The sequence below is a fragment of the Balaenoptera physalus genome, assembly GCF_965194825.1.
Source record: "Balaenoptera physalus genome assembly, contig: HAP1_SCAFFOLD_1426, whole genome shotgun sequence".
NCBI classification, from domain to species: Eukaryota; Metazoa; Chordata; class Mammalia; order Artiodactyla; family Balaenopteridae; genus Balaenoptera; species Balaenoptera physalus.
Genome location: NW_028125370.1, coordinates 70752 through 94343, shown reverse-complemented (window position 1 = coordinate 94343; position 23592 = coordinate 70752). Strand labels below are relative to the sequence as shown.

The 23592-nt window shown below is 52.3% G+C and overlaps 1 protein-coding gene and 1 pseudogene across 2 annotated transcripts; both read right to left on the bottom strand.

The window, feature by feature from the left end:
• Positions 1 to 544: 544 nt before the first annotated feature.
• On the bottom strand, positions 545 to 11702 carry LOC309653898 (NUT family member 2G-like; the record flags this gene model as incomplete). The annotated part of the gene is made up of 8 exons (XM_082478655.1): positions 545 to 1587; positions 2109 to 2225; positions 2619 to 2759; positions 7454 to 7554; positions 8008 to 8180; positions 9227 to 9355; positions 10309 to 11085; positions 11689 to 11702. The coding sequence occupies 8 exons, from the start codon at positions 11700 to 11702 to the stop codon at positions 793 to 795; spliced, it is 2247 nt and encodes a 748-aa protein (XP_082334781.1). The 3' UTR covers positions 545 to 792.
• Positions 11703 to 20026: 8324 nt separating this feature from the next.
• LOC309653900 (WW domain-containing adapter protein with coiled-coil pseudogene) lies at positions 20027 to 23217 on the bottom strand (annotated as a pseudogene). The gene has a single exon. The product of its transcript is annotated as a WW domain-containing adapter protein with coiled-coil pseudogene (transcript).
• Between the last annotated feature and the right edge of the window lie 375 nt (positions 23218 to 23592).

Below are 23592 nucleotides of genomic sequence, written 5' to 3'. Positions count from 1 at the left end.
TCCCCACGCCCAGTCCCCTCGTTGCATCCTCACTGGGATTAAGAGGTAGCTGCCTCAACCACTCTCCACATTGCAATAATCCCAGTGGGACTAGAGAACGCTCCCGCTATGACGAGGCAGACAGTCCTGTCCCCATGGCCAAGACTTTTCCTCTCTGGTCAGGCCACCCACACAGGAAACCCTGGATGAGCGGAGGGTCACCCCAGCGCCATCGCCTGGCCACTTCAGGGAAGCAGAGAGCAGCTCCATAAAGACAAGGGCCGTCTCCAGGCTCCGTCCTAGAAACTGGTTAGTGTCCAGAGGGCTGAGAGGCACAAAAGCAGCTCTCCCTCCCCAGACGGTTCAGGGATGCAGAAGATGCTACAGATGCCCCAGAAGGCCCCTAGCCAAGCAGGCTTTAGAGAAGGGCATGATGAGGGGGTCCCTGGGGAAAGTGAGAGCTATGCGTTCCCAGGGGCAGCCTGAGGAGTCCTTGTCTATGTGGAGGAAAGGTTTGGCCACCTGTAGATCCATAGCTCCTGTGACCTCCCTCACCCTTCCTTCCTCTCAGGATCGCTCTCTGTGGAGCAGCTCCACACGAAGAAGATGACAGTGGCCTGAGAGCATTTCCCACCAAAACTATCTTTATTCACAATTTTCATACATCACTCCAAAGGTCCTGCCCACACCCACCTCCCCCACCTCCCTAACCCCCCACAATCCCAGGATCAGCACTGGGGTGAGGAGGAGCCCCTAGGCTCCCCTGGGGGCCGCCCTGGGGGGCTCGCCCTGGAGGGCCGGCCCGGCTGTTCCCTACTGGCTGCAGTGCTTCCTCTTCCTCTTCCTCCTCTTCCCTGTGACAAAAGGGTCACGCTTTCTCTTTCTCGGCTGTGAGGGGCGAGCCAGCCCCAGAGCCAAGGCTGGCCTCGCAGAGACCCCGTGGCCAGCCCCGGGGATGGGCAGCTTCTCAGCAGCGGCTGGGCGCCCACACAGAGCCCGCTTCCTCGACTTGGGAGCGGCTGGTGGAGTTGGGCTGGGGCCTCTTCTCTGAGGGGAGGGGGCCTGGGGAGCACTCTGGGCCCCCCAACCTCCAGGGGAGGCCAGGCCTGAGGCAGGGGCAGGACTCTGGGACAGCCGGCAAGGCGGCAGGCTCTGCGGAGAGGTCAAGGGGGAGGCCAGGCTGGGGAGCGCCTCCTCGGCCTCACTGGACGCGTCCCTGGGCACTCGGGCCTCCGGAACAGGAGACGCCTCTCTGAGAACAGACGCATCCCTGGGTCCCAGTAGAGGGCCAGTGCGCCTTTGACCCTGGGGAGGGGAGAGCCGTCCGGCCCAGAATGGAGAGACCTCCTGACGTCCTCGAGAGGGAACAAAGACTTTGGGCCCGAAAGGGCCAGTGTCTGCTCGGATGGGCCTATGAAGAGCCTCAACATCAATCTCTGGTGGGCAGGCTTCATCACTGACCCCTCGATGGCGGTCTTGGTCGTGCCTCTGGGCACCTTGGCCGGCGTGGGACTCAGATGGAATTGAGCCCACTCCGGGTGCACTGTGGCTCGGGGCTGCCGGCCCACCCTCGTCCTCTTTCAAGGCCAGGAGTCGTTTCTGCACCAGCTGGTAGGAGGGAGGAGGACAGTGACGGCTCCACGCGCACGTGTGAGAGGAGGAGCACTGGGCAGTGGGACAATGGCCCTGGGGGGGAGGAGGGGACGGGGGGCCCCAGGACTAGACTCCAAATACAGACACGGTGGCATTCCTGCCATCCTCCTGCACCTTATTCCCAGCTGTGTGTCCTTCCCTCCGCTCCCGGCTCCCCATCCTCTCCTTCCTATCACCCTGCGCTGCACCCACCCCAGAGAGGGCCCTTCCCCATGCCAGGCCTCCGAGGCAGGGAAGGGATGGACAGAGCCATGTGGGCCTCCTGCTCTGGGGCCCTACCTCTCTCCTGCTCACTGGGGTCCCTCCGTGCCCTGGTCTTCCTGGGTGTCCCTTGTCTCCCCTGTTCTACCTGCGATCCCTCCCTCCTGTGGCTCCCCTGGGCCACCTGGTTTCCCCTGTCCCCTGGATCACCTGGGGTCCCCCCTCCCCTGGAGTCCCCTGGCTCCCTAAGTGTCCCTCTCCCTCCCCTGGCTCACTTCTTCAGGGGTGAGTCCTTCCTCCTGCTTCAGCTCCTCAGCAAGGGCCAAGACATCCAGCTGTGGCTCTGGGGAAAACAATTCTGCCGGGAATCGAGGATGAATGACTGCCTCCACCTCGGACAGAAAGAAGAGGCTGTGAGCATCCTTGGCCAGGAGTGGCCTGTGACACAAGAAGACCAGGAGGGAAAGTGAAAAGCAGAGACCCACCCCCACTCTCCTCCACAAGGCGGGGATGGTCAGCACACACACACACACACACACACACATGCACATACACAGTCACACACAAAAGAGCACTTATACAGATGCACATACACAGACACACAAAGGCATACACACAGACACAAACATATACACACATACATCTGCGTAAACCTCCCCTAACACCAGGCTCAGGAACAAGGAGCTGAGCTTAAGTCCCATCGGCCTGAGCAGAACCCAGATCTTGGGTGCTGAGAGTTCCATGCCCTGGCATCTTGTAGACCCCAGGCTCCAGGCCCAGCCTACCTTGGTGACAGAGTGTTCCCGGGAACGCAGCTCGTCAGTGTAGCTCAAGAGACACGGGTCCAAGTAGGTGTCGTCCTCTTCCTGCTTCAGCTCATTTCCGTCCTTTCCACATTCTGCATGTGACTTGCCTGGGGCTGAGTGGACGGGCCCCACCATCGCCTCCATCCTGTCCACATACTCCCTCACAGTCTCAGGGGGAATCTCCTTGGGCGCCTTGGTCTCCGGGGTCCGCTGGGATCTGTGTGGCTTCGGGTGCGAGGGCTGGGCCCTGGGGCCGGACATCCTGGGAGCACAGGCTGAGGCAGAGCAGGAGGAAGGGAAGGAAGGTGAGGGACTCCCGGTCCACCTCCTGACCACCGAGCGCACGTTGGTGAGGGCATTGTTTGGGGGACGTTGATGTGGGTGTGGGAGGGGTCAGGACCATCTGAAGCCACATGCACAGTTGGAGAGGGGAGGTAAGGGGGTCATCTAAGAGAGTCACAAGTAAGGAAGTGGGGAACCTCCAATTTTCTAGGGGTCTCCCCATCAAGCCCACTTCTTAGGCAGATTTCGTGTGGGGTCCTTTGACAGGGAGGTGTGAGAGGAGTTACAAAACTGACCAAGTCAATACCCCGTAGTGACAAAGGGCAGCTGAGACCCCACCCCTCCACATCCCGCCTCGGTGGCTGTTTTGGTTGAAAGACCAATGCCCCTGTCTTGAAAGGAAAGGATCCACGTGGGGACGGTGGCCAACCCTAGGCCCCTGTTACCTGTGCCTTCAGCTCCAGTGGGAACCTGGGTGCTTGGCTGAAGGTGCACTTTCGGGGCTGGGGGCCCCCGAGGATCCAGCTTCGGTGGGGCTGGAGGAGGCAGGTCCTGCGCGCACTGCATCCACTGCAAATGCTGAATGTGCATCTCCTCCTCGGCCGCAAATTCCATGAACCTGGGGGGTGACGGAGGCACAGGCCACCCTGAGAAAAAGGCCTGGGTTCTGGAGCCCAACAAAGGCAGCCAAGAATGAGGCACTGGGAGAGGTTGTGCCTTGGGGCCGTCAAGGCCCTGTGAGGTGCTGTCCACAGCAGAGAGCTGCTCCTGGAAGTGATAACAAGATCTGGGACCCTTCCTGCCTCACCAGCACTGGAGGGCATTCAACAGCATAGACCCAGGTCGCTGAATTGAACCAGGTCAACTGGACACATGGCTGACCCAGGGGCCACCCTCCTCATGCCCCCGTCCCCGTCCAGAACCACATGAAGGGCTGACAGCCAGAGGCTGGAACAGGCATGTGTTCCCCACAGGGGTCCCTGACCGAATCCAGGACCCTGGGCTAGGACTGAGAGTCCTGGAACATAGACCTGGAGACAGGGCCCAGGAGAGGCTGGACGATGTGGATGCTGAGCTTAGAGGAGAGGCCTTCCCTTCCTCTGAGAGGCGCTCGTTTGTTTGCTTTTGTTTCTTAAACCAAGGGGATTACCATGGAGCAAACACTGGAAGGGCCGGAGACCCTTGGGCCGACGACAGCTGGCTTCCCCAGCCTCTTCAGGGATGCCAGGGTACCCACTCAGAGCACTTTTCATGAGGAGAGGTGGTCCCAAATCTATGTTAGTGGCCGCCAGCCACCCACCACTAAGGAAGCAGCAGGCTGGCGGGTGGAGCTCTTTCCCCGGCCCAGCCCATATGGCCGGAGTTGGACCCCTACTGGACTCACAGCTTCACCCTGCCCCGTCCTGAGACCTTCATGTCAAGGCAAGGGTAGGTCAAAATCAGGGGAAGGCAGAGCTCCTGGTGGAGGAAGGACAGAAGTCTCAAACTCTCAAGGTGAGGGAGGGGTTTCTGGGGGACAGTAGGGCCCCTGGGCTGCGGGGCCCCTGTGCTGGGTGACAGCCCTTCTCCTCTGTCCTCTCTGATGAGCATCCCCACGGCCAGACCCTGCCCTCACCCACTCGCCTCACCCTCCACGCAGCCCCTGGGCCCAGGACGCTGACTCACTTTTCCGCCCTCTCGTAGTAGATCATCCGGTCAAGGTTGCTCAAGCGCCGCCATTCCTGCACGGCCCTCCGCAGTCCCTCCTCCAGCGGCATGTTGGGATTCAGGCGGGCCACGGATCGAAGCACTGGGCTGTAAGCCCTCGGGGTCAGTCTCCGGGCCCAGCCCAGCCCCCACCTGCCTGACCCCACCCACCCATGTGGACCACACATCACTCAACCCAGAGTGACTGAGCAACAGGAGGGTGAGAGGCGGGCGTCTGGGAGGGCAAAGACAAGCCTTCCCGGCCACTGCTGTCACCGCCTCACACTCACTCAAGGACGACCACCCACTCCCAGGCTAGAGCTCGGACATTGTGCCTTGGGGAGCTCTTTTCCTCCTCAAGGCTGTATTTTCATAATAAAAATCATCATCGTCAATGAGGCGTGGCATGTGCCATGCAATCTGCTAACACTTCATAGATTAGCCCAAGGCGTCTTCTGCACAGTCCTCTGAGTGAAGTGTAATTGTCCCCTTTTTACGAGGGACCGGAGGTTTAGGATGGAAATTCCTGCCAGGCTCACAACTCTAGTGGGAGAGAGCCCACGCCCTTAGGAGATCTCTACCATCACCCTGTTCCTAGTGGAATTCTCCACAACGAAGTGGAGGCATGCATAAAGCGCTCTCCTGGGCCCCGCGCTCCTCCTCCTCCTCTGAAATGACCTCCCCTGGCCATGTACACTCAAGTCCTGTATGAAGGACACGGCACCACAGGAGAGTGCGGCATCCACTCCTTGGCTCCTCACCTTACACCACGACCCTCTCTGACTGCAAGTCTTCAGTCCATATTACCATGAGAATCATGGAAGAGCAAGCTGGCCAGACTCACAGGGTGGTGGGACCCGTTGAGATAGGGCACATTTCAGTCCTGATGTCACGGACTGGCAGGCCCACCCATGTGACCGACAATGTGCCTTCTCATAGCATGGACATCGCCCTCACACCTTCCTTCCAGTAGCCCTAGAAACCTAACGTGCGAGTCCATCCCCAGTTCCTCTTTATCTAAAAGCACCCATAAGCTCAGGACCCTCTGAGCGTTCACTCACATGAGAAAGCAGGAAAAAGCTTCTGCATCAGGACTCAGGTGAAAGTGTCTCCGGGCCAGGGGCTTGATGTGCTGCCAACGTAGGAAGTTACTGTACTCTCTCTGGGTGTTAGAGGAGCCATCCTGCGAGGCGTTGGGCTGGTTGGTGGCCAGGCGGCCCTCCCTGGAAGTGCCATGTGGCCATGGCCCAGAGTTCCCTGGGCGAATGATAGGGGCCAGCTGGGCAGCTTGTGGTGGAGCTTGAGGAGAAAAGCCTGGGGTCCAGCCTCCCTTGCCAGCCTGACGTCCTCGAGAGGGAACAAAGACTCTGAGCACGAACGGGCCAGTGTCTGTTCGGATGGGCCTATGAAGAGCCTCAACATCAATCTCTGGTGGGCAGGCTTCATCACTGACCCCTCGATGGCGGTCTTGGTCGTGCCTCTGGGCACCTTGGCCGGCGTGGGACTCAGATGGAATTGAGCCCACTCCGGGTGCACTGTGGCTCGGGGCTGCCGGCCCACCCTCGTCCTCTTTCAAGGCCAGGAGTCGTTTCTGCACCAGCTGGTAGGAGAGAGGAGGACAGTGACGGCTCCACTCGCACGTGTGAGAGGAGGAGCACTGGGCAGTGGGACAATGGCCCTGGGGGGGAGGAGGGGACGGGGGACCCCAGGACTAGACTCCAAATACAGACACGGTGGCATTCCTGCCATCCTCCTGCACCTTATTCCCAGCTGTGTGTCCTTCCCTCCGCTCCCGGCTCCCCATCCTCTCCTTCCTATCACCCTGCGCTGCACCCACCCCAGAGAGGGCCTTTCCCCATGCCAGGCCTCCGAGGCAGGGAAGGGACGGACAGAGCCATGTGGGCCTCCTTTTCTGGGGCACTACCTCTCCCCTGCTCACTGGGGTCCCTCCGTGCCCTGGTCTTCCTGGGTGTCCCTTGTCTCCCCTGTTCTACCTACGATCCCTCCCTCCTCTGGCTCCCCTGGGCCACCTGGTTTCCCCTGTCCCCTGGATCACCTGGGGTCCCCCCTCCCCTGGAGTCCCCTGGCACCCTAAGTGTCCCTCTCCCTCCCCTGGCTCACTTCTTCAGGGGTGAGTCCTTCCTCCTGCTTCAGCTCCTCAGCAAGGGCCAAGACATCCAACTGTGGGTCTGGGGAAAACAATTCTGCCAGGAATCGACGGTGAATGACTGCCTCCACCTTGGACAGAAAGAAGAGGCTGTGAGCATCCTTGGCCAGGAGTGGCCTGTGACACAAGAAGACCAGGAGGGAAAGTGAAAAGCAGAGACCCACCCCCACTCTCCTCCACAAGGCGGGGATGGTCAGCACACACACACACACACACACACACACACACACACACACACACACATGCACATACACAGTCACACACAAAAGAGCACATATACAGATGCACATACACAGACACACAAAGGCATACACACAGACACAAACATATACACACATACATCTGCGTAAACCTCCCCTAACACCAGGCTCAGGAACAAGGAGCTGAGCTTAAGTCCCATCGGCCTGAGCAGAACCCAGATCTTGGGTGCTGAGAGTTCCATGCCCTGGCATCTTGTAGACCCCAGGCTCCAGGCCCAGCCTACCTTGGTGACAGAGTGTTCCCGGGAACGCAGCTCGTCAGTGTAGCTCAAGAGACACGGGTCCAAGTAGGTGTCGTCCTCTTCCTGCTTCAGCTCATTTCCGTCCTTTCCACATTCTGCATGTGACTTGCCTGGGGCTGAGTGGACGGGCCCCACCATCGCCTCCATCCTGTCCACATACTCCCTCACAGTCTCAGGGGGAATCTCCTTGGGCGCCTTGGTCTCCGGGGTCCGCTGGGATCTGTGTGGCTTCGGGTGCGAGGGCTGGGCCCTGGGGCCGGACATCCTGGGAGCACAGGCTGAGGCAGAGCAGGAGGAAGGGAAGGAAGGTGAGGGACTCCCGGTCCACCTCCTGACCACGGAGCGCACGTTGGTGAGGGCATTGTTTGGGGGACGTTGATGTGGTTGTGGGAGGGGTCAGGACCATCTGAAGCCTCATGCACAGTTGGAGAGGGGAGGTTAGGGGGTCATCTAAGAGAGTCACAAGTAAGGAAGTGGGGAACCTCCAATTTTCTAGGGGTCTCCCCATCAAGCCCACTTCTTAGGCAGACTTCGTGTGGGGTCCTTTGACAGGGAGGTGTGAGAGGAGTTACAAAACTGACCAAGTCAATACCCCGTAGTGACAAAGGGCAGCTGAGACCCCACCCCCCCACCCCCCGCCTCGGTGGCTGTTTTGGTTGAAAGACCAATGCCCCTGTCTTGAAAGAAAAGGATCCACATGGGGACGGTGGCCAACCCTAGGCCCCTGTTACCTGTGCCTTCAGCTCCAGTGGGAACCTGGGTGCCTGGCTGAAGGCCCACTTTCGGGGCTGGGGGCCCCCGAGGATCCAGCTTCGGTGGGGCTGGAGGAGGCAGGTCCTGCGCGCACTGCATCCACTGCAAATGCTGAATGTGCATCTCCTCCTCGGCCGCAAATTCCATGAACCTGGGGGGTGACGGAGGCACAGGCCACCCTGAGAAAAAGGCCTGGGTTCTGGAGCCCAACAAAGGCAGCCAAGAATGAGGCACTGGGAGAGGTTGTGCCTTGGGGCCGTCAAGGCCCTGTGAGGTGCTGTCCACAGCAGAGAGCTGCTCCTGGAAGTGATAACAAGATCTGGGACCCTTCCTGCCTCACCAGCACTGGAGGGCATTCAACAGCATAGACCCAGGTCGCTGAATTGAACCAGGTCAACTGGACACATGGCTGACCCAGGGGCCACCCTCCTCATGCCCCCGTCCCCGTCCAGAACCACATGAAGGGCTGACAGCCAGAGGCTGGAACAGGCATGTGTTCCCCACAGGGGTCCCTGACCGAATCCAGGACCCTGGGCTAGGACTGAGAGTCCTGGAACATAGACCTGGAGACAGGGCCCAGGAGAGGCTGGACGATGTGGATGCTGAGCTTAGAGGAGAGGCCTTCCCTTCCTCTGAGAGGCGCTCGTTTGTTTGCTTTTGTTTCTTAAACCAAGGGGATTACCATGGAGCAAACACTGGAAGGGCCGGAGACCCTTGGGCTGACGACAGCTGGCTTCCCCAGCCTCTTCAGGGATGCCAGGGTACCCACACAGGGCACTTTTCATGAGAAGAGGTGGTCCCAAGTTTATGTTAGTGGCCGCCAGCCACCCACCACTAAGGAAGCAGCAGGCTGGCGGGTGGAGCTCTTTCCCCGGCCCAGCCCATATGGCCGGAGTTGGACCCCTACTGGACTCACAGCTTCACCCTGCCCCGTCCTGAGACCTTCATGTCAAGGCAAGGGTAGGTCAAAATCAGGGGAGGGCAGAGCTCCTGGTGGAGGAAGGACAGAAGTCTCAAACTCTCAAGGTGAGGGAGGGGTTTCTGGGGGACAGTAGGGCCCCTGGGCTGCGGGGCCCCTGTGCTGGGTGACAGCCCTTCTCCTCTGTCCTCTCTGATGAGCATCCCCATGGCCAGACCCTGCCCTCACCCACTCGCCTCACCCTCCACGCAGCCCCTGGGCCCAGGACGCTGACTCACTTTTCCGCCCTCTCGTAGTAGATCATCCGGTCAAGGTTGCTCAAGCGCCGCCATTCCTGCACGGCCCTCCACAGTCCCTCCTCCAGCGGCATGTTGGGATTCAGGCGGGCCACGGATCGAAGCACTGGGCTGTAAGCCCTCGGGGTCAGTCTCCGGGCCCAGCCCAGCCCCCACCTGCCTGACCCCACCCGCCCATGTGGACCACACATCTCTCAACCCAGCATGACTGAGCAACAGGAGGGTGAGAGGCGGGCGTCTGGGAGGGCAAAGACAAGCCTTCCCGGCCACTGCTGTCACCGCCTCACACTCACTCAAGGACGACCATCCACTCCCAGGCTAGAGCTGGGACATTGTGCCTTGGGGAGCTCTTTTCCTCCTCAAGGCTGCATTTTCATCATAAAAATCACTATCATCAATGAGGCGTGGCATGTGCCAAGCAATCTGCTCACACTTCATAGATTAGCCCAAGGCGTCTTCTGCACAGTCCTCTGAGTGAAGTGTAATTGTCCCCTTTTTACGAGGGACCGGAGGTTTAGGATGGAAATGCCTGCCAGGCTCACAACTCTAGTGGGAGAGAGCCCACGCCCTTAGGAGAGCTCTACCATCACCCTGTTCCTAGTGGACTTCTCCACAACGAAGTGGAGGCATGCATAAAGCGCTCTCCTGGGCCCCGCGCTCCTCCCCCTCCTCTGAAGTGACCTCCCCTGGCCATGTACGCTCACGTCCTGTATGAAGGACACGGCACCACAGGAGAGTGCAGCATCCACTCCTTGGCTCCTCACCTTACACCACGACCCTCTCTGACTGCAAGTCTTCAGTCCATATTACCATGAGAATCATGGAAGAGCAAGCTGGCCAGACTCACAGGGTGGTGGGGCCAGTTGAGATAGGGCACATTTCAGTCCTGATGTCACGGACTGGCAGGCCCACCCATGTGACCGACAATGTGCCTTCTCATAGCATGGACATCGCCCTCACACCTTCCTTCCAGTAGCCCTAGAAACCTAACGTGCGAGTCCATCCCCAGTTCCTCTTTATCTAAAAGCTCCCATAAGCTCAGGACCCTCTGAGCGTTCACTCACATGAGAAAGCAGGAAAAAGCTTCTGCATCAGGACTCAGGTGAAAGTGTCTCCGGGCCAGGGGCTTGATGTGCTGCCAACGTAGGAAGTTACTGTACTCTCTCTGGGTGTTAGAGGAGCCATCCTGCGAGGCGTTGGACTGGTCGGTGGCCAGCCGGCCCTCCCTGGAAGTTCCATGTGGCCATGGCCCAGAGTTCCCTGGGCGAATGATAGGGGCCAGCTGGGCAGCTGGTGGTGGAGCTTGAGGAGGAAAGCCTGGGGTCCAGCCTCCCTTGCCAGCCTGACTAACTCCAACAGCTGAAGCAGTCACAACGGTCCCCATCACAGGGGTTGCTATGAATACGGGTGCAGGACATGCAGCACTCCTGCTGAGGGCCCCTGGAGCGCTCCAGTTGAGGGGGGCCTGAGTAACGACAAAGGTCTGAGACTGGGGGGCCTCCACTGTCCTCCCTTGTGACCTCACTTGGACCGTGAGGTTGCAAGCCCCAGGGGCACTGGGGCCACGGCCACCATTAGCCACCATAGGCGTCCTGGGGAAAGCTGGCAGCAGCAGGCTGCTGCCAGGAGGGAATGCTGGGGTGATGGGACGTGGCAGGTGCTGCTGCCAGGGTGGCCGGTGCTGGGCGCCAGGAATGGGTGGAGGGAAGGGCACTGCCGTGAAAGTAGACAAGGAGGCACCGGGGTTCATGGTCACATCCGTTCCCAGCACTGGACATGCTGTTGAGGCAAAGGAAAGGAGTGAATGGAGGAGGAGAATGGGCAAGTGGGACTGAGGCTTTCTGTGGCATCAGAGTGTAAATCTCCACAGGTGAGGGACACTTGGACAAGGGAAACTGTGCAGCGTGCAAAGGTCTTCAAGTGATTTTCATGCCCTGACCTCCAGTTGAGAATTATTCCACTGGTGACCCCGCACCCATCCACCAAGGTCCCTGACCCCTGTCTGCCGAGAAGAAATCACCTCAGCAAGCACTGACTTGGAGAGCCTCCCTAAGGCACCCCCTGGCACCTAAGCCTCACAGGCTGTCTCCCAAGATCTGGAACTGTGTGGACATCTGCTCTGTGAGAAATGCCCCTCAGCCGGCGTACTAGCAGGTCGGGACCTTCTCCAAGGTAAGTTCTAGGCACCCAAAAGCCCTTTGTGGACAGGTATTGTGTAAAATATTAGGGCCCCACCTCCTCCTCAGTCCTCCTTTTCCTGATGCTCAGTAGAAATCCCCTCTTTCTTTCCTAGCCTCACAAAACAAAACAAAATGCTGGAAAATATCTCTCTAATGGAATCCCGATACAAACCCATAACACCTGCCCAGAATGCACCTGCATCTCAGAACAACCCACAGCAGACACGTAACATGGGCCAGGTCCTGCCACCCCCTCCCCAGTACCCAGTCACTGTCATCACTCAGGGGTTTTGTTCCTAAGAGGCGGGGGTGGGGGGAGTGGTGTGTGAGAAGTTGGCGCGTGTCCCTTAGATTCTGTCATTTCACAGCCAGTGATGGCTGCAGAGGATTAGACAAGGGCCAGGGAATTGTCATGTTACATTGGTCATGGGAGTACAGACCGCCTGTGGTCCTTCCCCCTCCAGCTCCCAATAACGGAAAGACAATCTGAGAAGCAGGCAGAAGCCAGTTGCCATGGCGATCAAGTTGTCTGGATCACATCCTTGTTCATGAGAACAAGGTACACACCACGGTGCACCTAATTAACCAGAACAGGTGTCATAGGACGTTTAATAATAACACAGAAGATCGTCTTCCTGCCCCTGGGCTACACTCCTTCCCCCTTTAAAAGAGGAAGCAGCCTTCACAGACATTCCACCCGAAACAACCCCACTCCACATCTGTCCCCTGTCCATGAAGGAGTGACAGGAAATATGAACAAACTCTTCCTCTCAAGGCAGCCTGAGGGTCCACCATGAGATACTGGACGAGGTGAAGTAGGTCTGAAGTACTGCGATTCCACAAAAGGAAGAACAATTCAGAGCAACTCAGGAACCTGAGCCCTCTTTTGGCTGAAGTTACACGGTTGCCCATCCCCTGTTGAATCCAAAGCAACAGTTGCCTGAACTGAGAAGTGAGCTTTGGGCTGGGAGGAGTGGACGAGGTGTGGGCTGCGGCAGTTAGAGTAACCTCCTGCCTAGCTCTCGGAGAGGGCACTTCACTGCAGGTGTGGCCACACACAGCCCCACTGAATAGTTTTCTCACCAAGACCATCTCTCCCCACGGCCCCCTTAGATACAGTATGCTCCTGTTCAAATCCCTTAGAAAGATATGGTGAGGCAAGCTTCAGGTGCCTCAGGAACACAAGACACGTCTAGGCTTTCCTCATGACCCTCCCTGTGTCACCACCAGGACATCACACACATCCTTACACACACGTTTCAAAGTGGCTTGTCTCCCTTCTAGAAAGAATCAACCTGCCTGCTGCCATCCTTTCTCCATAGCCAGGGCAATTCCTCTTGATCCGCCTCCAATGACCCCTCCTCCCCAGTGCAGTCTCAGGTTTCTTCAGGCTCCCCAGTCTCCCCAGGTGAAATGTCCTCGTGTGTCCAGTGCTCTCTTCTCCCTCTACGTCAGTCCAACTGTGTGCCCACCGTGAAGTGTCACGTGTGAACCCAAAGGATGTGAGGGATGGCAGGGTCTCTGAGAACACACCCCCAGCCTATAGGCTTACCTCCTTCTGAAGCCATCCTGCAGGCTTGGGCACGGACTACTGCTGCCTGGTAGCCTCAATGAGAAAAGTCAAGACCAGGACCCAGAGAGTGACCTGCTTCAACAGACGCTCAGGATCCAACTGAAGGAGGGGCAGGTTTGAGTCATAACAGTAGAATGTGGCTGAAACATTCTGCAGTGGGGGAGGGGCAGAGGGCACGTGGGTCTGGGTAGGGTGGGGGTAGGGAGACATTCCACGAGGGCTCTGGCAGGTAGGCAAGAACCGGAAGTTCCTTCCACCTCACACAGTGGCAACACAATTGGCATGTGCCTCTTTACGCAGTTTATAGACTGTTTTTGATTCACGGCACTGAGGTTGGACTTGATGTTCCCTTCCTTTCACTTCTTTTTCCATCAACCTAGTTTTGTGTCCCTCAACACACTCTGCTTCCTACCTGGCTCTTGACTTACTTCAACAGAGACTAGACTTTCTGAACAAAATTCAGAACTGTTAGTCTGATAAACACTTGGGTATTTATGGCCACATGGAACTGAGTATTTGAAATTAGGATTGTCTCAGCAGATCCAGTGTCTTTGACTGCTGTATGTACATCACTCCTAAGGGAGTGGTCCTTGTGCTCCAACCAACATCCAGCAGGACCAGCCTTACTAATGATCCTTTGTGCTGGAAAGCCCCCGTCCATCAAAAAACCGTCATGCAGCCCCCATGTCCAAGACCAGAATTCACTAAATGTCTTTCTCATAGTATTCCATGGTTGTAAAAGATTGAGTTTTTTACCTTTTAAATGATTTTAGTATAATATTTTAAGCGAGCAACACCTCCTCATGGTTCAAAATTAAATTGTGCAAAATGGAATATGCAGTGGCGAGTCCTCCTCCCACCTCTTTCCCCTGTCAACCCAATCCTCTTTCCCGGAGGAAACCAGTGTTATCTCTTTCACAAAAATCTTCCCAGAGATACGTCATGCAACTAAAAACGAAGGCAATCTGTTTTCATTTTTTAAAATTCCTTCATTTTTTTTCTAGATGAAAATTCATATATGTTCCAATATATCTGAGGATATTTCCAATGATTGTCTTTGTACGGGTATCGTGGCTCCTCTCTTTCTGCACTAGATTCCTAGAACAAGACTTTCTAGTCTCTTAAATTTCAAAGCACCTGAAAGAATAGGGTGGCTCGATCTAGTAAAGAAAAGTAACAAATGCCTAACTGAATTTGACTTTTGAATTTCACATAAACAATGAATTCATTTTTAGTACAACTTTGTCCCATGCAACATTTTGGACATAGTTTTACTGCAAAGTCTTTCCCTGTTTATCTGAAATTTACATTTAACTCGAAATCTGTATTTTATCTGGCAACACTACCAAAAAATCAGAACATACTAAGCTATTATCAGTTACTCATCCTTATGAGAAAGAGAACTTGGAGGGATGAGACTCAAGTGTGCACCTTGGCTCCAACAGAAAACACAACTGTAAACATACACAAAATCTGCAGGCTCTTTGGATGAAATGGATTTGGAAGAGCCATCATATAGCACTGAACATCTTGGCTTAGTAGGGGTAAGGACAGAAGTAAGGAACAAGAAGGCAGAAAATCTTCTTCTCTTTCCTTATGTTAAAGGGACTAAACATCCTAGAGCCCTGGTTTTTCTAGGTGTTAAAAGTCCACTACCCATGAGATGGATGTGCACCTTGACACAATGCCAAGAGTTTATCCACCAGTGTCCAATCCCCATTCAGACAAGCCCACTTCCATCGAAATCCTAGCCTGCAAGCCCTGCTTACAAGTTTGTTAATTTCCTGTCTGCATTACATACACTTGCTCTTTACAATCTAGGCTCATCGTTGCATATGGCCCCATCTGCATGGGAATCATGGTAGCATTCCTTTTGCAAAACTTGTTTGATTATTATTTTCATATTGAGAATCCATGTCAGTCAGTTTACCACTATCAAAATGATATGAAAGAGTATTCGTGTTTTGTGTTGTGAGAAGAGAGGACTGTTAGGAAACTTGTCAAGGGAGATGAAGGCTGAAAACCTCAGAGGATGGCAACCAAATCTCTTGGGAGACGAGATTCTCTCACTGCTGTAGCTGCAGTAGAACTCCAACTGATTGTGGGGTGTTGGGGAAGGAAACAGAGGTTTAGAAGGACTGTTCCACAGTGTGAAAAAGACTCCTGTTGGTGTTTAAGAAGTTCCTTGCCCCTTGTCAGGAAAAACTGACTCAGAAGAAGATGAGAAGATAAGGTGAGAATATTTCAAGCAACATCATGGTGAAACTTTATATCTAAAGAAACTTTAGACATAAAGTTTCTAAATGAACTTTATATCTAAAGAAACTCCTGTCGGGGACTGAAAAAAATAAACAGTTTGGGAATATCGCTCAGTACTGGAGCTTTTACAATGAAGGAAAACTCAGATGATTTTCAACCAATAACTTCATACTAGAGGGATGGTGAGGCAAAATATTGTACCCAGGCACTCGAGAAAGGCAGGCTTCCTTGTTGCTTCCTCCCTTTGTTCAGTCATTCAACCAATTATTTACAAGATTCTCACTCATAATTCTGATACAGTATTTGAAGGACTCTTCTCAAGGCCACTGATACAAAAATTGCACTGTGCAAAAATTAGCCAGTCCCAATTCTGCAATCACTTTTGTAATACTTCAAAATCCTACACCCCAGGGACAGAGATAATCAAATTAGTCCAAATGCAATTTGGGTAGAGCAGTCATTGAAGGGAGTATCTAAAAGTCCTTTGGATCATGATCTCTGACTATTCCTGCACAGAGGCTGCGGGCAGGCATTGACTACTGAGAAAAAACAACTCTGGACATGCATCACAAGCCTCAGAAGACAGTTCATCTTCCACTCAGTCACGAAACATTAAAGAAACGAAGAGATACCATGTTTGTGTCTTGTGGAGTTTTCAAGTCTGGGCACTTGGAGGCGCTTAGTGCTGTTAGATGTGAGGGGTCTTCAGAGGCATCCTGTTGAGTGAGAAATGCTCTAATCTTGCAATTGACCAGAAAGAGGATCTGATGATTGAAGTTTCTTTGGGAAGTATTACAAAGTCAGGTCAGTAAGTTGATCCCGCTACTATTTTTGTTGTTGTTGTTGTTTTTAATGCCAACTGAAAGTCTGCAAGATATTACAAAAAAGGAGGGAGGGAAAGTAAATTTGTTCCCATACTACCTGCTGTGTTGAAATTGGCCCAGATTGTCCACTCTCTCTCAAAGTTATTTAAAAAAAAAAAAAACGTACAAAGGAAACACCTGTGAATCAACATTTATTGAAAAACCTCCATGTATTAAATACACTGAGAAAAAATATTCTAGTAGAGTAAATGCGTTTGGAAAACCTCTAGGAACGGAGTCAGGAGACAGTATCTTAAGAGTGTTTCCCAGGTCTGAATTCTTTGCTAGAATTGTTCTTTAACGGAAACTTCAGGCTTGCTAGGAAAAAGGACCTACTGTTTTTTGAAAGGCATAAACAAGAACCAAGGAACTGCAGTCCAAAGGGCATGAAAGCACTTGCCCCAATTTGAGGCTACTGTGCTTAGAGCGGAGCTCTCCAGAACTCTTTGTAGCTAAGTGCATGGGTTTCACGTGTGCAATAGAAAAATCACAAGTGCACATCTCACAAGAGCTGGTTTTAAGAAGAGACCAGCACAAAAGTTCCCGGCGAGGAGTGTCGCCAGAGACGCTCCGCAGCGTGCCTGACACTCCACCGCTCTCCTCTCTGGCAGAGAGCTGCAGGACCAGATGCCCGCGTGCCCCGCGCCTGCACGCCTGCGCACGCCCACTGGGGCGGGGCTCTCGGGCACGCGGACCGCCGTCCTCCAACAGCTCCTGGCGTCTGTTGGGGCAGTTGGCTCGGCTCCGGAAGACAGGAGCGCATGCGCGAGCGCGGAGGGTGGGGCCCCAACGGCCGTCTGGCGGGGGTGGGGCCTGTCATGGTGGCCTCGAGAGTCAATTCCAGGAACCCTGAGGTAAGGGGTACGGGGACTTTTCACCCCTCAGGTGTCACCGCTCTGCGCTGGTGTTCACCCTGTGGGTTATTTGTGCCCTTGTCCGTGTAAGGAGACTCCCCACAATGTGGATTCACGCCCCCATAGAGCTCGATTCCCTTGAGGGGTTTACCCCAGGGTTATTGGCACCGCTGGGGAGCCGGCTGCATGAAGGGTTCAGTGATTGCGGGGCCTACAATGGGGGGTAAATAGTGTGTGTGAGCTATTAAACAGGTGCCCAGGTGCCGTTCTAGGCTGCGCGTTCTGAAGAGTACAAAAGCTAGAGGGACGTTCTTGCGAGTTGAAAACCCTCATCTGGTTCCAAAGGTGTAGCTCAGGTGATTGGAAAATGAGTGAAGATCGAAGGAACACACTCATGGTTTCGCTAGTGTCTTCCTTCTTATCATAAAAACATCAATCACCACTTATGTTCAAACTGCATTCTTTTGTCAGTGATGGGAACAACTTTGCTGAATGTGGTAATAAACATGTATTTGTAGTCTGATGTCAAATCATGATTGATTTGCAAGCATAGATGGGGTCTGTACATATTTAATTGGTTGGTGGGAATCTGATATGTAGTCAAATGTGTGGGTTGGTTTTGTCTGTGGATGTTTGTGTCTGAAGGGAGGTCATGCCTGTGTTTTTGTGAGAGTGTGTAAGAGTGAGTGTTGTACTTGGAGGGTGTTGAGATGTGACGCAGGCATACTCAAGGAGTTGGTGGTTAGGTGTTTGTAATTTGGTGTTTGGGGAATATGTTTACATGTGTTTTTTTCACCCATGAATTTGGGGATTTATGTGTTTCTAATGGTGGATTTGGAAGGATTATCTGCATATGCATAAGGGCAATGTCAGGAAAAGTAGTGGTGTATATTACTTTGGGCGTCCAGTCTGTTTATTTTGTATATTTGGGGAATGTAGGATGATCATTTGTGTATTCAGGGCATGTTGTATGGTTATGGGGTGTTTGTGTGTGTGCATTTTCAGGAGCCGTCTATGTATATTTGGATGTGTAGAGGGCAAGTCTGTGACTATTTTCTGGGACTGGTGGATGTTGTATATGTAGATATGTTGTGTTTGTATGATTCTGTATTCTGCAAGATGGCAGAGTTAATTCTGTGTGAGAGGTTGGGAATGTGGGGTTATGTATATGCCAGTAGTGTGGTACTGTATGTGTATTTGGAACAAAGGGCATATAGGATGATATTATTGCATATTTGCAGTGTTCTGGGTAATTGTGGTTGCATTTGGGACTTGTGGAGAGTTATGTGTTAAATGAGTTTGTGTGTGTATTCAAGGGGCATGGCCACTTGGAGGAATGTTTGCTGAGGCTGTGCATTTGTAATTTTCAGTAGGAGCCTCTGAAGCTTATGTATTTTGGGAAGTGAGTATATGTGTATCTGATAAAGAGGTGGGGTTCTATGTCTCTACAGGGAAGTTGGACAATTGCATTTCTATGTATTAGAAATATGTGATACGGGTATTTGTTAGTACTTGCATATGTGTGAGCTGGCTCCTAATAGCTAGGGATAATTTGATATATGGAAGTTGTTTCATAAATGGTTTGCTGGAGACACTTCCATGTATCTTACTTGTGTATTCTAATCTGTGTGTGTGTCCATCATCAGGTTCATGCATTATCAAAGTTTGTTCATAAGGTATGGAGTTGTTAGGAGTATTCAAAGTGTATTTCTTTGGAGAATGCTAGGGTGTTTATACATGTGTTTGGTAGGAGTAAGAGGTGGTCTGTCTATATATTCGGGGTGAGGGTAGAAATATATATATATATAAACACCCCCACACACATATACAGTTTATATGTTGGGGTAGTGGTGGGGAGCTTGTATTCTGGAGAGGTAGCATAATGTATAGTGTTTGGGAGGGGATCTGTATGTTCAGGGCTTGGGAATATTTGCATGTGTGTGTCCATATGTGTGTGAGAATTGTGTATGTATATTAGTAAGACTGCAGAGGTTGTCGGTGTTTTTCTGTTTTGAGTGTGTCTGAGCATTTGGGGGGTATACTCATGAGGAGTTTGTGGGTGTGTGTATTTGTGATTTGTGAGTATATCAGGAGGCTTAGAGTCCTCTATGTGTCTATTTCAAAATGTAATGCCTGAAGAAATTAGTGGTGTTGCCTGTTTGTGTGTTCTCAGTATTAGTGAGGTGGACTTATATGTACAGTTGACCCTTGAACAACACACGTTTGAACCACACGGGTCCACTTCTATTGGATTTTTTTTCCAGTAAATACTACAGGACTACTACATGATCCATGGATGCAGAACCACTGCATGGAGGGTTGGCGCCCTAACCCCCAAGTTGTTCAAGGGTCAGCTGTATTTGATAAGAATAGGTTATTTGTGGCTGTGTGTGTTTTTGAGCTCCTGGAGCTTCTGGGGTATGTACTCTGGGGGATGTGAGAGTTTAGTTTGTGTGTTTGGAAACCAGTAGACGGTGTAGGTTATGTGTGTGTGCAGGAATCCTGGAGTATATGTATTTTAGGGCTGTGGGATTGCATATGGGTCTTTTTTGGGTTGCCCATGAGACAGTTGTGTACTTGGTGAGCCTGTGTGTTTAGGTACTCAGTGTGTACATCTGGATGGCATATTGGTTGCACATGTTTGTTTTCAGGCCCATGTTGTGTGTGTATATATAGTTGTGAGAGTGGAATGTGAATATTCAGGGTGAGTAAGGTTTTGTCTGTAAAAATTTAGGTAGTAAGAGGTAGGCTGTTTGTGTATTTATTCAGGGTGAGGGTAGAAATGTACGTGCGTGTTTAGGATATATATATATATATGTATATGTACAAACACATATGTGTATGTGGTATCCTTTTAGTTATATATCTGTGATGGGAGTTGAGGGTTCTACTTGGGGTGTAAGTGGATTGTGTGCACAAATTCATAGGAAAAGGTACGGGATGTGCTGGAACTGGTTCATACTATCCTGGGATAGTCAATGGTGCATATCTCTTCCCAGCTCTGTGTTCAGTGATGTCAGGTGGGTAGCTTGAAATTGGTCATGCTGGGAATATTTTTTTAACATGTTTATTATAACAGATACAATTCACATCTGACTAGCTGTTTCCTCTTCCCTCCCAACCATGTTCATTGGGCCATTTCCTTATATTTGAGCCATCAATGTACTTTCAGCACACATGCCCAGCAGTACTTTTAAGTCCATTCTTACAGGGTGCCAATGGATTTCAATAATTTACACAAACAAGTGGGTTATGCTCAATCACTGCAGTTTTAAGCTACTGTACACAGGAATGAAAAGGTTATAGAAAAGTGCCATAGCAACAGTGCCTTAAGAAAGGAGGAAAAGAGGAGCCTTAAAAAATGGATAAAATCAGATCAAGGATTTCAGAGGGAAATGGAACACACGGGAAATGAAAAACATCTCTCTGCAAAAGAAATGGAGAAGCACTGCTCTTGATCAGGTGCAAGTGTGGAAACGGTTGTTTCATGGTATTTTGTACACTGCCCATATGGTTCAAAATTGTATCCTTAGACACAGATCGCCTGGCACTTGCACTGAATTTTTTGAAAATGCAAGATTTCTGAATGATAAATTAACCCCCCAAATTTTTCTTTAAAAAAGCTAATTTTGCAGACAGGTTTACATGTAAAAGGCTAGGTATTTAGCCACCTCAGCATTGATTAGTTTTGGATGTCTAAGCTCTGTTACACATGGCTTCCCATGGCTTCACTCTACAAAACATATTTACAACGTGAAGAGTACATCTACAAGAAATCTACATTTCAAGGGTTTTACAAATCAATCTTGTATCTTTCCCCTGAATTGAATCTCACAGACCCCCACCCCTTGTCATTTCCTTTGCCCAGCTTAAGGGTCCAAAGTCTACTTAAATGCAGCTCAAAAATGTTAAGACTGGGCAACAGATTTACAGTTCTGTTCTCAGCACCATGTGCAATTATTCACATCTTCACAGCATGAAGGAATTCTGATTTTTTAGCTTTTCGAGTTCCTTAATTTGTTGTCTCAAAAATAGTATCCTTTGCTCTCTCAAAGTTGCTTGAATTTCACATACTCGGACTAAAGATCTTAAATTTTTTCATTCAGTACAAATTTCTGACATATGAACGCTTCCCATGTTATGGGCTTCCTCTCGCAATCTCGATGCCTGCTTCTCTGCATGATCTGCAGGCCATCCTTGAACATGTTTGATGAGATTTTCATTGAAGTGTGCTGCTAGCGTAGGTGTTAATGAACACGTAGGACGGGCAGATGAATTCTGTGGTACAACTGTTGCATTTGATGCATTACTACTAGAAGTATGATTTGGACCAGGTGACGGACTTCTCTGGCTATTTGAGCGCTGAAGACTTTGAGGAGAGACAGGTTCATGACCTTGCTGCTTGTCAGCAGTTACAGGCTGCTGTGTGGCTGATTGTGAAACTGGTCCTTGCTTAACTACCGGAGTACTAACCTTTGGCTGTGATGCAACAGGAGGAGTACTAGCCAAAGGCTTGACAGGGACTGCGTTCGTCTGAGGTGTGCTTATTCTCGGAGACACGTACGATCTCAGGGATGATGCGTCAGACGTCAAAGACATCGGAGACTGATTAGACGGCTGGGCTTGTGTAGAGAGCTGAGCAGCTTGAGAAATCAGAGAAGTTATGTTGAAAGCAGATGGTCCAGCAGTAAGAAACTTATGAATTGTAGACTGCAATGAGGCTTGGGTCACAGCTGCTGTAAGAACTTCATTTATCTTGGATATGTCCACATTAGAATTATTGAGTTGCAGCGTGGCTTGCAAAGCAGGAAGCAACTGTCTGAGCAGATTTGGGTCCTGCAGTAATGGAGGTATTGGTGACTGTGGGACAGGAGAGACAGGCATTGCTGAAGCAGAGGCTGGAGGGGCAGGCGTGGGGTTCAGTCCAGAGGCAGAAGACGTGGAAGGAGTTGTGCAAGAGTGTGACACCGATTTGTCTCCTGATGTAGATTCTTTTCTTTCTGTCTTCTGTGCAGGGACAGAAGATGTGGGTGTAGGCAGTTTTGAGAGAGCAGATGCTCCGTTAGCATCGAATGATCTCTTTGGCTGGTGATCAGACTGCGGCGTGAATGGACTACAAGGCACAGAGCCTGGGGCAGCAGCTGGAGGGACCACTGGTTTGATGGGGTGCTGGGCTGGCGCAGAGCTACTCTGAGTCTCTGCTATTGGCAGTCTGTAGTCTCTGTCATTGTGTCTGCTTGTCTGAGACAAAATATTCTGTGGGAGCAAACTACTGGCATCACTGGAATGCTTGTCTTCCATTCCACTGGCAAACCCACTAGTGGCTGTTGCTTGCATCACCTCTCTTCTGTAATCCCTATCTTTTGGGAAGCTATTAACTGCCATCTTGTTTGCTTCTTTTTGTCTCTGTTCTCTTTCAAGCCACTCTTTTGGTTTTTCCCACTGTGAAACTTCTGTTCGACAATTGTAGTAGTATTTCTTCCCAGAGGAGCTAATATGCTCAGACCAGTCGTCGGCAGAATCATAAGGTGCATCTGAAGTTTTGCTTGGATTATTGCTTGGATTAGAAGAATGTGAATTTGAACTATGAAGAGCACTGTGGTTGTGTGAATTTTCTTGGGGAGAGTAACTGGTCCCACCATCCCTCTCTCTAACTCTGTGCATATGCACATTTTTGGCCTTACTGTGACCTGTGCTGTCACTGTATTTGTTTTCAGGACTATCAGATCTCCGCAACATTTTATTTGGTGGTGAAGGATCTGCGGCGTCTCGCATTTTTTCATGTCTGTGATCACCGCTACTGGGGTGACTCTTCGATGAATACTTAAGTGCCTGGTAAGGCTGCGCGTCCCCCCGCCGGTCGTGACAGCCATCACTGAGTCTCTGCTGTTTCCTCGCATACATTACCATCAATGCCCGGCCTGTGAGCGTGTGTCGGGGACAGGGAGCGGCCGCGGAGCCGGGCGGCGGGCGGGCGCGCAGGCGGCGGGCGGCGCAGGGCCCGGCGCGCCCTCGGCGACGCTCAGCACCTCCCCGTCACTGGTGCCGGCGCTCCCGGGCCATCCCCTCCTTCCGCACCACGCTCACGCTCGGCTCGGCTCGGCTCAGGCCGGGCAGCGGCGAACCGGGGGAGGGGGCACCAAGACGCGTCCGGCTCGGCCCCGCGCGCAGCGACTGCCTCCTCCGCCTTCGCCTCCTCCCGCTCCGCCGCCGCCTCGCCTCCTCACCCCGCCGCCGCCGCCGCCGGGTCCTCCTCCTCCTCCGCCGCCTCGTCCTCCTCCCATGCTGGGAATATTTATACCACGTAGATAGCACAGGTGAAGTCTTTCCCACCTTTCTCGGAGAGTTTTTTAGCACTTACCAGCACACCACTGATGTGCGTGTTTGGATGTATGTATGTATGAAGCAAGAATATTTGGGCATCGGTGGGTACGTATGGGACACCCATGTGAATTGTGAGTGGGGCATCTGGGGCTATGGGCCCCTGTATATGTGCATTGACCCTGGTAATCGTGAATCATTGCATTGCTCCTATCAGGTTGGTCTGTTCTTTAGGGCCAAAGAATCCCCATAAATGTTGTTGATTCCCAGTAGAAATCATGCAGATGGATACAAGGGT